This window comes from Equus caballus, chromosome 8 (genome assembly GCF_041296265.1).
Source record: "Equus caballus isolate H_3958 breed thoroughbred chromosome 8, TB-T2T, whole genome shotgun sequence".
NCBI lineage: Eukaryota > Metazoa > Chordata > Mammalia > Perissodactyla > Equidae > Equus > Equus caballus.
In genome coordinates, this window is record NC_091691.1 from 8,251,555 (window position 1) to 8,264,315 (window position 12,761).

The window sequence follows — 12,761 nt, forward strand, 5'->3', positions numbered from 1 at the left end:
TCACGGACACTTTACATTTATTTGCTGATGACTCTGACTAAACATACTTCAAACAGAGCGGAAGTTAAAGAGTCTGTCAGGTGAAGTCACTTCTGGCCAACATCTAAAGGTGGTCCATGGAGAGTAACGTGAGCATCATCTTCAAGCTGAGGCCCTGGCTCTGGGCCAACACCTAGTGGGTGGACCTGGTCCTTTCCGCCTGGATGGGGGCCTCCAAGGAACTACTCCTTATTCTCATACTTGTGCTTGATGTGTTTCCACAGCTTCTGCATTTTAAAGACAAGAGTCACAAACTTAGTCTCGCTTCACATTTTTGAACTACTCCCACTGCCCTGGTCTCTAAACCAAGCTTGAGAGAACACCCGCACCAAGTCGGACAGCAGTGGTGGGCAAACCGGAAGCAACACTAGGCTTGATGTGCATTCCTAACATTTATAAAATGCTTTGACGCTTTCAATTACCATAGGAAGTGGCAAGGGATGCTCTTAGTTTTACAGGAAATTGAGATAAAGATGCACAGAAAATGAGTGGGTTATGACAACGTACTTAGATGCCATTCCCAAACAGTGGGAATGGCCAATGGAATCCCTTGCAGGAAATGGAACAGTGGCAGCACTTTCATAGGGGCAGAAAGTCGCCCTGGCCACAGGCAGGACAGCATTAGTGGACGTGGCCTGCCTGTAGAGTCAGACAGCTTCGAATTAAAAACACAACTGAATGGTGGACCAGGACTATCTGTACAAGATCTTCCCCAGTATGAGCCACGATTTCATAATATAAAGCACGCACAGCATCTAGCACAGTGCTGGCACACAATGAGATTAAAAAGTGTTATTATTCCCTATCTTTTGCTTCCCCTTCTCCTGAGGAATGTAACAAAGGTTATTTTTTGAGTGGTACCACCTACCAGGTATTCTGGCACCTTACCTGTATCTCATATAATCTTGACTATAATTCTCGGAAGTAGTTATTATTATGATAATTTCTATTTCATAGATAAAAGTGAAGCTCAGGTTAAGAAACTCGCCCAACTTGACGCCAGTTATTAGGTGACAAAGCCCAGTATTCCCATCCAGGGCGCTCTGATTTCATATCCCCGTCCCCACTCTTAAACGTTAATACCACGCTGCCTGCATGGGAAGTCTTGGGAACCGAAAAGCGCTATCTGAAAAGGACAACCACAGTGGTTAAGGAGATGTCCTTTTACGATCGTCGCCCGCTCAGATCTGCCCTTGAAACCCTCAAAGGAGACAGGCGTCCGGGTTCCAGCTCTGACTTGCCACTGACTTCCTGGTGGTGTGCTCCTAATAAGCCCTAGGCTTTACTTTTCTCTTCTGCAAAAGGAGAAGTGGGTATGCGGGGTGAGAGGCAGCTATCCTTATAACCCCTGCAAAGTGGGATCTATTGAACACTCTTAACGTTTTATATTCACACCGGGCAGAGATGCAAGACGGCAATCTACAGACAGAAGACGCCCAGGGTTTACCCCCTCCTCGTAAAGGCAGACTGAGTCCCGCCCCACCTCCACTCCCACTGTCACCCCTCAGGCGGGCCCAAGGTCAAGGATGACCCAGGCTCTCACCCCCTGGTTTATGTGTTCGTAGATCGCGTCTGCGCCTTGATCGAAGGCACGCTCGAAGAAGAGAGCTCCCACGGCGATGGTCAGAGCGAAGGTAGAGGTCCTGCGGAACAGCAGAGAGTACAACCTCGCAGTAAACGTCGGGGCCGCCATATTTCTCCACTGCCGAACTCGCGCCACCACGCCTGCGCCGCTGCCGACCTTGCTTTCTAAAGGTCCTCGAAGTGCAACACTGACGGGATTTGTAGTTCTTTTGAATCTCAGTACTCGTCGTTTTGAATGACAGAGGTAACTGATGGCTTGCACAGGAGGAAAGTATCATAGATTCAGATCAAGGTAGCCCAAATAATTTGGTAAGATTTATTACCCAATTTTTCTTCTTAATCATTTCTTGCTGATTAAATATTTGAACTACAACACCCAGAAGCCCTCGTGCTTCCTCCCCCTCCTCCGTGCTTTCTCCGCTTTGATTCCCAAAGGTTTCTGGGAAAGGCGGACTGATACCCAAAGAAGGACTACAATTCCCAGCAAGCAGTGCGCAACGCGAGGGCGCGGGAGGAGGAGCTCGGAGCCGTCGGGCCCCTCGGAACCAGGTACAGTACCACCTTCTTTGGCGGGACGTCGCGGGGCGAGTGCTGCCTCCTCCTCTCCCGCGCCCGGAGAGGACTTGGGCTCTTTAAGTCTGCGCACCCCGCGGCGGGCTGCACCATTTAACGGGGTGGGGAGTGAATAGAGAAGCCGGAGGACCTGTGCTCCGGGGTTCCCAGCTCGTCTCTCCACCTGTCCCTTCTTTCAGCCCCAAGTCCAGGTCTGGAGTTGGAGACTGTGACAAAAGTCGGGTCCTGGGGGCTGAACTTCTCACCCAGGCGTCAGGCGAAGGAGCTATTCTGCCCCTGCTTCCTGTTCCCCTCACCCCTGGGCTTCGCAGCGGAGAACCCTGGCCTGGAAGGCGGGAAACTTGGGAAGAGAAAGAACAAGGGCTTTGGAGTACCAGGGCCATAACACAAATGTTCTCTGAGCGCCTCCTCTGGGCCATGCGCTGGGGACCCAGCAGTGGACAAGTCTCTGCTCTCAAGGAGCCTTCATTCTACTGTGTGTGGTCGGATGGGGAGGTGCGGTAACCACAAAGTAATGGAGAAGACAGGTTGATTGGGAAGGGGGGTGGGGAGCTGTTCTAGCCAGGGTGCCCAGGGGGGCACTTAACCAGAGACCTGAATGAATAGTAGCGGGTCAGACAGGAAAGCGTTCGTGCGAAGGCCTTGAGGCTGCTGCAAACCTGAGGTTTGGGGGAAAGGAGTGGACTGCGAAGAGGTGGCTTGAGTCAGCTCATATCTGACCTTATAAGCCATCACAAGGAGTCTTATTTTATCTTTTCTAATTGCGCTAGGAAGCCACTGAAGGGTTTTAAGCAGGGCTGTGACATGATCTAATTTACATTTTAATGTCATCATTCTGGCTGCTTTCTGGAGAATAGACTGCGGTGGGCCTGTTGAGACAGGATGGCAGTTTAGATTAGGGTGTGGATTAGAGTAGTGATCAGATTTGGGACGTCTTTTGGGAGGTAGGACAAATAGAACAGTTGACAGATGCATGTAGAGTGTGCAGGAAAGAGGAATTGAGGATGACATCTAAGTTTTGACCTCCATAACTTAAAATCAGTGGGGATGATCTTAAGCTCTGTTTGGCCACGTTAAGTTTGAGCTCTCCCTTAGACATCAAGTGGAGATGTCTGAGGCAAATGGGGGTTTGGATCCTGAGTTCAGAGCCAGAGATAAAAGTCATCAGCAGGGGCGGTGCCCCATGGCTGAGTGGTTAAGTTCACACGCTCTGCTTCGGTGGCCCAGGGTTTTGCCGGTTCCCGATCTTGGGCTCAGACGTGGCACCGCTTGTCAGGCCATGCTGAGGCCGCATCCCACATGCCACAACTAGAAGGACCCACAACTAAAATATACAACTGTGTACTGGGGGGATTTGGGGAGAAAAAGCAGGAAAAACAAAAAAAAGAAGATTGGCAACAGTTGTTAGCTCAAGTGCCAATCTTTAAAAAAAAAAAAAGAATTAAGAAAAGAAAGTCATCAGCATAGGTGTGGCATTGAAAACTGGGGACTGGATTCGAGGCCTGGATCTGTCTCTGATTCCTAAAAGCAACAGTAATGCCTTGTTAGGGGTCTGGGAGGAAAAATATGAAATACTCTATGTCAGTGATGAGTTGTCCTTTCTAGAGTTATTTTCCATTTGCAAAGCATCCTAGTACCTCCTTGGGGCAGAAAGTTGTGAAATTTCTGGGAAAGAATGCTTAGGTCTTGTTAACAGCAAATCTGACTGATGGGAAGTTCCCAGGAGGGAGGAATTATTTTAGGTGAATGGGTAGGGACGACCACGGGGAGTGAAAGTATGGCTTGTTTTATTTATTTATTTATTTATTTATTTTTAGTTCTCTTTTTTTTTTTGGAGGAAGATTAGCCCTGAGCTAACTGCTGCCAATCCTCCTCTTTTTGGTGAGGAAGACTGGCCCTGAGCTAACATCCGTGCCCATCTGTCTCTACTTTATATGTGGGACGCCTACCACAGCATGGCTTTTGCCAAGCGGTGCCATGTCCGCACCTGGGATCCAAACTGGCAAATCCAGGCCGCAGAGAAGCAGAACATGCAAACTTAACTGCTGTGCCACCCGGCTGGCCCCTTTAATTCTTGTTTTGGAGCAACAATTTTTAAAAGCCTAATTTTCTTTAATCCATCAATTTCAACTTAGAAATTATTATTCTATACGTAAATCTAGAAAACTAAGAAAAATGGGGGGCTGGCCCCGTGGCCGAGTGGTTAGGTTCGCACGCTCCGCTGTAGGCGGCCCAGTGTTTGGTTGGTTCGAGTCCTGGGTGCAGACATGGCACTGCTCATTGGGCCATGCTGAGGCGGTATCCCGCATGCCACAGCTAGAAGGACTCACAACGGAGAATATACAACTGTGTACTGGGGGGCTTTGGGGAGAAAAAGGAAAAAAATAAAATCTTTAAAAAAAAAAAAGAAAAATGGCGGTAACTTTGCCTTTGGTTAATGTTTGAACTCAAGTTGAAGGAACTAAAAGTCCTTTAAACATTCAACTCTATACAGCTTAATTACATTCCCTTACACATCTAACTCCACTTATAAATTTAATATATTTTGTTTTCTTTTTAAATACTTCAGATACATAATCTAACAAGCATCATTTCCCCAGAATACTTAAACAGTTACTAGAAAATCTTATAAACTTAGAAACATAATGAATTTCAAGTTCTTGTAAACAGTTCAATACTTTTAACAGTCTTTTAGTCAAATTCTCTTACGTCACTGGTTGACAGTCTGGGGAGCTAAAAAAAATACAGACTCCTTCTCTGACATGAAATTAGAATATAGGGGGCGCCCTTAGTAGCTTTTACAGCACCCCAAGTGATTGGAATATGCAGCCAGGGTTTCCAACCTTTGCTAACCTCTCAACTTAAAATCATAAGTCTAATATCAGTCACTAACATATTTTGTTAATTACCGAACTATAGATTTTAACTTTTTTTTTTTAAGATTTTATTTTTCCTTTTTCTCCCAAAGCCCCCCAGTACATAGTTGTGTATTTTTAGTTGTGGGTCCTTCTAGTTGTGGCATGTGGGATGCCGCCTCAGCATGGCTTGATGAGCAGTGCCATGTCCGCGCCCAGGATTCGAACTGGTGGAACCCTGGGCCACCAAAGCAGGGCGTGTGAACTTAACCACTTGGCCAGGGGGCCGGCCCCTAGATTTTAACTTTTATATTTTAAATTGAAATCACAATGCTTTTCTGTTGTATACTCAAAATGTCAAATTCTTTTTAACGTTACAGATACTTTCAAATACAAGCATATGCTGATTATGACTAAACTTAGGACAGGAACATTAATACAGTGAGTTTGATTTATTCTACCACCTCTATTTTCAATTCTAAACTTTCCTGGAATGTGACAGGACACTGAGCCAGTAAGAAAACAGTTTTATCCACTCTAATGAATTGTGCTTAGCATTCCAATCAAGTTGGGGTTACCGTTTCAGTGAGCTGAGGTTGTTCCTAATCAGACTGATTTCTGACAGACACGAATGCAGGGGCTGTGTCTACCTAGAGTGGCTGTCCCCAGCAGAGGCTGCCTCTGGGATGCAGGGAATGGAGAGATCAATGAGCACGAGAAGCTCATTCCCCTACGCTTATTTTTTAGGGGGTACTAGGCTCACTGGTTAAAATGCAGGTTTCTGGGCCCCCTCCAGATCTGCTGACTCTGAATTCTTGGAGATCTGACCCAGCAGACTTCATTTTTGTTTTGGTTAGGAAGAGTGGTCGTGAGCTAACATCTGTTGCCAATCTTCCTCTTTTTTTTCTTTCCTCCCCAAAGCCCCAGTACATAGTTGTATATCCTAGTTGTAAGTCCTTCTAGTTCCATGTGGGATGCCGCCACAGCATGGCTTGATGAACGGTGGCTAGGTCCATGCCCAGCATCCAAACCAGGAAACCCCTGGCTGCCGAAGTGGAGCACACGAACTTAACCACTATGCCACCAGCCAGCCCCGCAGACTTCATTTTTAATAAGCTCCCCACCAGGAGCCCTGGAAAATTTTGAGCAGGAGTTTTGAGAGGGTTGATCTGATGCTGCCCTGCGTGAACTGAGGAGGCTGGCTCAGGTGCCCGGAGGTGAGATCCGACTAGGGCACTGGCAATGGTGGTGACAGCAGGTCAGATGGTGTTTGGAGGGCAGACTGGGGGCAGAAGAAGGGGGAGGCAGAGGTAGTTCTGAGTCCGGGTATCTGGTTCAGGAGCCTCCTTCAGACTATTTTTACCTTTGCTCTTTGGAAACTCTGGCCTCCTGGGACCTGTAACTGATGAGAAACTGCGTCTCCAGCCTGCAGCTCCCTGGCGCCCAGACTTGGGTTCAGCTGACTTTCACTGGGCGGGGCTGCTTGGAATCAGGGCACGCACACCCTGTCGGCCTTCAGCTGGGACTGAGGGTAGTGTCCACTCTGGATCCGTTTCACTACCACCCATAGCTGCTTCCTCCATATGAGCCAGGTCGCTGGAACCATCCGCGGCAGCTCTGAAGGGAGAAGGAATAGGACTTTATTCCTGCCTGACAAAGCTCCCACTTTTTTGAAGGAAATTTTTGGGAAAAATTTAAAAACACTACATGCTAAATGTAGAAACGGAGAAAAATAGAAAAACACAAAATGAAAAAAAATCCCACCATAATCTTATTATCCAGACATAACCACAGTAAATATTGTGTGTCTGCTCTAGTCTTTGCGTGTGTGTGTGTGTTGGGGCAGGAGGTTCTTTCTCCTTAAAAAAGTGGTATCGTATTGTACGTGCTGTTCTGAGCACAAGCCAATTGGATTTAGCAATATGGAGTCCGTGTGAGGGAATCCATGGGCCAGCACTGGTCCGTGTGAGGAAATCGTTTCCTTTGACTTGATTTTTAATGGCTGCATAGTACTCCAGTGAGCAGATGTGGCTCACACCCTACTCTTGCTCCTTGCCGGCTGTGGGCTCCCTCTGCCCACAGCTTTTTTTTTAGGGTAAGGTGAGGATAACAACAGGCTTTGTGCATCATGTCATTGAACCCCTGCCCCCACCACCCACGGGACACTGAGCAGCCTGCCTGGCGTGTGGTAAGCAATGGATAACTGTCAGCTGTTCTTACTGTTGGACTTTTAGAACGAGCTACATTGCTGTGACCATCATAGTACCGAGATCTTTGAGATCATCTCTGGTCATTCCCTTGGAGGAATTCCCTGTTGGATGTGGGTGCCCCTCCTTGGTGCACGCAGCACAGAGCTTCACGCCTCGTATGCTTACTGGGGACGCATCTGTCAGCTACTCTCAGCAAACACTCAGTGCACCTCCTTGTGAGAGCAGGGACTCTGTCTTGAGGTGTGAACCCCAGTCTGGCAGAAAGGAAGTGCTCAGCAAATGTTTGGCTGAATGAATGAATGAAAAGAGACCTGTGGGACTTTAGAGTTGTCCATGTGTGAGTAGGGGGTGGGTGGGCTCTTTTGACTTGACTCACTAGTGTTTTGGGATATGGGGCACTTTGTACCTGTGGCCATCACAGATTGTAAAGTGATTTAGTTTTTCACTTATTCCACTGTCTTACTTAGCTATTGCTGTGTAATAAATTACCCCAAAACATAGTGACTTAACACAACAAACATTATCTCATATGGTTTCTGAGGATCAGGAATGTGGAATTGGCTTAGCTGGGTTGTATTGGCTCAGAGTCTCCCAGGGCTTCACTCATCTGAAGGCTTGACTGGGGCTGGAGGGTCTGTTTCCAATCTTACTCACTTGGGTGTTAGGAGGAGGCCTCAGTTCCTTGCTAATTGGGCCTCCCCACAGGGCTGCTCACAATAGGGAAGCCGGCTTCCCTCTGAGCAAGTGGTTAGAGAAAGAGAGACACCAGGATGGAAGTGATCCTTGGAAGTGATCTTGGAAGTGGCATACTGTCTATCACCTCTGATCTATTCTCTTAGTCACACAGACCAACTCTGATACAGCATGGGAGGGAACAACACAAGGTGCGAACACCAGAAGGTGGGATCACTGGGGGCCATGGAGGCTGGCTGCCACATCCACAAATGTGTGCTAAGCACCATTGGCAGGCCAGGCACTGTGCAAAGCACCTAGCATGCATGATTTAATCCTCATGGTAATCTTATGAAATGGTGTTATGACCTCATATTCCAGATGAGGCTCAGAGGGTTTGCTGAGAGTTTCACAGCCTGAAAGTGGCAGGGATGGGATTCAGACCTGGGTTGAGTGATTAGAGTCAGGATTGGTTTGGGTGATCTGTGTGACTTTGGGCAAGCTCTCGTCTTCTCCAGCGTCTGCTACCTTAGACCAGGATTTCTCCAAGTGTGTTCTGCGGAGTCTGCATCAGAGCCTCCTTAGGTCCTGGCCCTCCCCCAGACCTGCCGAGTTAGAAACTCTGTGGGCGGGTCCCCCACTGCCTTATACTGCTGGGAATAAGATAATACACCTCACCCCAAGGGGTGGACCATATGAACGAGGCCAGGATGAGAAAGCTGTGTGGTTGCTATAGAACACCAGGCATCTGGGGAGAGACCTCTAACATATTGGGGCTCCAATCAGGAAAGACATCTGGATCTTCTTGGCACTTCTATTGGAGCTGGGTCCTGAGCAGGCAGTCCGCAGGCCACCCCCACAGGGCAGTTCTGATGCCATTGATTCCAGACGGCAGGCATGTGTGGTGCTGGGACATTGCCGTCTGGAATCGATGGCTCCTGGTGGGCGTGCAATAAAGCGTCCTCTGGCTGCAGTTTGCTGTTTACCTAGGGTCTGGCGGTGCCATAATTAGAAGAAATGACAGGTGAGCTTGAGGGCAGCATGCGGCGAGCACAAATCCTGGATAATTACAGTGTGCATCCCAGCCCCTGGCCACGGACAAGCTGCTGGCTTATTTTAGCCTTGTGCCCAAGCCAGCTCTGTACCTGAGACACACACAGTGAAAGGGACCAAGAATATCGATGAAGCACAAATGTCTGCCCCGAGACAGCCTCTCAGTGGAGCAGTGGGATGGGGAGAGAAGGGGTTCTGGGGTCAGCAGCCTGACCCCAGTGTGAATGCTGGCCCTGGCATGCCTTGGCTGTGGGGCCTCGGGCATGTGGCTTCACAGTATGGTGATGAGGGCTGCCTGAGAGGGTGCGTGGGGGTCCTCAGTGCCACTGGCCCACAGACAGCTCTCAGGCTGATGAGAAATTATTGTTCGCTTGTCTCTCCTAGCAGTGGCTTTGTGCAAACACTTTGAGGGGTGTTTCTGAACCTGTTTCCTCATCTGCGGAATGGACACCTTGATGGCTGCTCAGAGGGTCTCTGTGAGGACTAAACAAGAGAATGAAAGCCAGGTGCCTGGCACACAGGAGTTAAATCTGAAGCTGTCTTCCCTCACCCCAACCCCACGCCATTCTCTTTTCTTCCCTCTTCCACCCGCAGTGTCTCAACCAGTTGGTAATCTTTTCCTTGAGCCCGGAGGACTGGAGCAGGCGCCATGGGATGGCCAGATGTGATTTAAGTCAGTAGAGTGGGGCTCTGCTGGAGACAGAAGTCCTGTGGACAGGGTAGGGGTGGCCGCGCAAGACCTGCCGTCAGGGCCTTACGTGTCTCTCTTCTCTATCCATCCTCGTCCTAAGATTCCAGCTTGAGAAGAGGGCCTGGGAGTTGTCGGTGAGCAGAGGTGGGGAGGCATCGGATTCTGCAGGCCGCTCCATCGCTCATTCCACAAGCAGTTGTGTGTCCGAGCTCCTGTCGCGGGGGCTGGGCCGCAGCAGGCAGAACGCTGCCCTGGTGGAGCCTGTATTCTAGTTGGGGGGAGGCTCCCCTGACAGTCACTCAGCGTGTGAGAAGGGGAGAGAAGCTGGAAAACAGAGCACATTGTAAGGAGGGGTGGAAGTGTCTGCGGCTGCAACTTTGGCTGTGATTTTAATTCAGCTGGTCAGGGTGTGCTCACTGCGAGGGCGAGGGAGTGAGCCGCCTGGATGACAACGAGTACCATTCTTGGAGCACTAACTATCTGCTAGGCACCTTTCCATACCACTACCTTGGTAAATCCACAGCAGCTGTGGGGTCCCTGTTTTATAGTGAAGGACAGACTCAGGGAGATGACATCACTTTCCAGAGGTCACCCAGCTGATAAGTGGCAGGGCTGGGATTTGAACCCAGACCTGTGTGACCGCAGAGGGTTGTCCCTCCAGCCTTGCCTGCTGCCTCTTGACCACGAGGTGCCACCCTGTCACCCGGCTACGCTCCAGGGAGACAGCAGATGCTGTCGCGTCCGTGGACCTGGTCCCTGGGAGTGAGTGGGTGGCACCGCCTGTGCTCCTGGCGAGGGAATGGGGCCTGATCGTTCTGTGTTCTGGACAGGGCCTTGCTCACGCTGCTGAGCACACCAGCCTCAGAGCATGAGGATGAATCACGGCAGAGAGGGCGAGCTTAGTCAGCACCCCATGCTGCTGTCAGAGATGTCCGGCTGTCCCCACCCCCCTTCCCTGACCTCCCACTCAGGGCTGCCAAGTGTGGTGGTGCAGGTTGTCCCCTGTGCAAGGACGCCTGGCTGAGGGGTGAATTGGAATGAAATATGCTCCGCTTGCCAAGCTGTGTGCCTGGCACGGCCTCTGTATTTGTCCAGAGGATTCTGCAGCCACACCTTTTCCTAATGTGCGCTAAGGCGCTGGAGCGGGTGGCAGTTGAGTCGGGAGCCTAGAAGTTCACACCTGGGTGATGTGGCTGAGGTCACCTTGCTGAAGGCCAGCTCCTGCCCAGGAACAGGGCCTCTGCCTCCCTGGGGCATGCCTGTGAAGCAGGAGGGAAGCGCTGGCTCCCAGGAGCTGGTCTGCTGCCCTGACGCCGTCCCTGGGCAGTGGGGGCTCCGCAGAGCTGCTGTGCAGGGCAGGGGTCTGGGCCCAGCTGCAAGGGCTGAGGTTCTGGCCCCACCTCTGCCTTGTGCTGTGTACTTCGGGCAGCTTACTTCATCTCTCCCCGCCTCACTTTCCTCATCTGTAATAGAGACCAGCTGACCCCGGAGGTCACCTGGGTACTGGCATCCTGTTCCTTGTTCGGAGCCTGTGTTTTCTGAAATACGGGCTTTTCAAAGGCCAATAATAATCATGGTGATGACAGCCAACGTTTCTGAGGGCCCCCTGTGGGCCAGACTCTGTGCTAAGTGTGCATGTGGATGATCTGAGTCGCACAGCAACCTTGAGCTGGGCACTGTTATCATCCCGGTTCTCATGGGAGGAGACCGAGGCCAGAAGTTAACTGCTAAGATCACAGAGTTAGAAAGCACTGGCACCTGGACTCAAACCCAGATGGTCTAGAGAGGCCTTTACAGATCACCTGGTCTAGCTGCCTGCCTCCCACTTCACTCATGGGGATACTGAGGCCCAGAGAGGGCAAGTGACAGAGCCACAGCCTCACCTGGCAGATCGGGGACTAGCATGTGGGGTCCATTGCCTCATCCCAGATGGCCAAGTACTTTCCCTGTGCCAGATGGGGGATCCCAGGGTGGGCAGAGGGAGGCATGGGTGGGTAGTGTGGCTGCTGTGGCCCTCAGGTGAGGCTGGTTTGCACCTCCAGTGTGTGTGTGAGAGAGACAGAGAGGAAGACAGAAACACACACACCTGCGTGCAGCTCAGCCCTGAGGGGCTTGTCATTTGGGTCAGAGTGTTGCTGGGCAGGCGGGTGGAGGGGCATGTGGCCTTGGTGTCCCGGTGGGCTGGTGGGAGGCTTTCTTAGCAGATCTGAGTCCCAGGTGCCCTGAGACCTGCTCTGCCCTTCCTGGATGTGTGACCTGGGGACCTCACAGCAACTCTCTGAGCCTCGGTTTCCTCATTCATAATTGGGATTATAATACAAATGTCTTGGGGTTCGGAGGGGCCACATCAGTATGATGTGTTGGGAGGAGACTTTCGTAAGTGATTGGAAGTGTGGGTTCTAGAGCCATCTTGCCTGCATTCCAAGCCCAGCTTGGCTGCTCTCTAGCGGCCTGACCTTGGCTAAGTCACGTCACTTATCGGAACCTCAGTGCCCTCATCTGAAAAGGTGTGATAGGCCCACCTCACAGGCTGGCCTGAGGATTAAATGAGATGATGTATGTAAAGCTTTTAGCCCAGTGCCACCACATGGTAGGTGCTCAATAAATCAAATAATGGGTAACATTCATTAAGCACTTGCTGAATGTTGGGCACTATTAGTGTCATTTGTATTGCTTTTACTCTCTTATTAATAATTTATTTGGATTTGCAAACTTCTCTGTACCACTCCCCAAGCAATCAGGCAACCCGTCGGACCCATTGCCTCATATTCCTAGAGGCCTGGAGAGGGAGAGTGACTTGCCCAAGGTCACACAGCCGGCTGCTCGGGCCCTGTGTGGTTTTGTCCAGCTGAGTCTGCTGCAGAGCCACTGTTCCGTCTCAGTCTCCCGGGGGACACCCCTCCCTCTGCCCCTCCCCTCCTCGTTACTTTCCAGATGCAGCAGCTCTTCAGAGCTTCAAGCTTCGTGAATGGCTTGGTTAAGCACTCGGCCGTTAAACGTTCATCTCTTACAATTTCAATCCAATTCCTATAAGTTTATTGGCAAGACGGGGTGTATTAGAGCTGCCAAATTTAATATATCAAG

The 12,761-nt window shown here is 50.4% G+C and overlaps 2 protein-coding genes across 3 annotated transcripts in view; one reads left to right on the forward strand and one right to left on the reverse strand.

Annotated features, from left to right (window-relative positions):
- On the reverse strand, positions 1 to 1,732 carry UQCR10 (ubiquinol-cytochrome c reductase, complex III subunit X). Its single transcript, XM_003365459.4, has 2 exons — positions 1,583 to 1,732; positions 1 to 266 (listed from the first exon to the last, which is right to left on the reverse strand). The coding sequence occupies exons 1-2, from the start codon at positions 1,730 to 1,732 to the stop codon at positions 222 to 224; spliced, it is 195 nt and encodes a 64-aa protein (XP_003365507.1). The 3' UTR covers positions 1 to 221.
- Positions 1,618 to 12,761, forward strand: part of ZMAT5 (zinc finger matrin-type 5) — a 25,309-nt gene continuing 14,165 nt past the window's right edge. Inside the window, exons 1-2 of one of the 2 annotated variants that reach the window (XM_001915948.6) lie at positions 1,618 to 1,932; positions 2,059 to 2,172. The gene's annotated coding sequence lies outside the window, so the exon portion shown is untranslated. Of the gene's footprint in view, positions 1,933 to 2,058; positions 2,173 to 12,761 lie in introns of those variants that run through there. The other variant, XM_070275292.1, reaches the window with a different exon arrangement.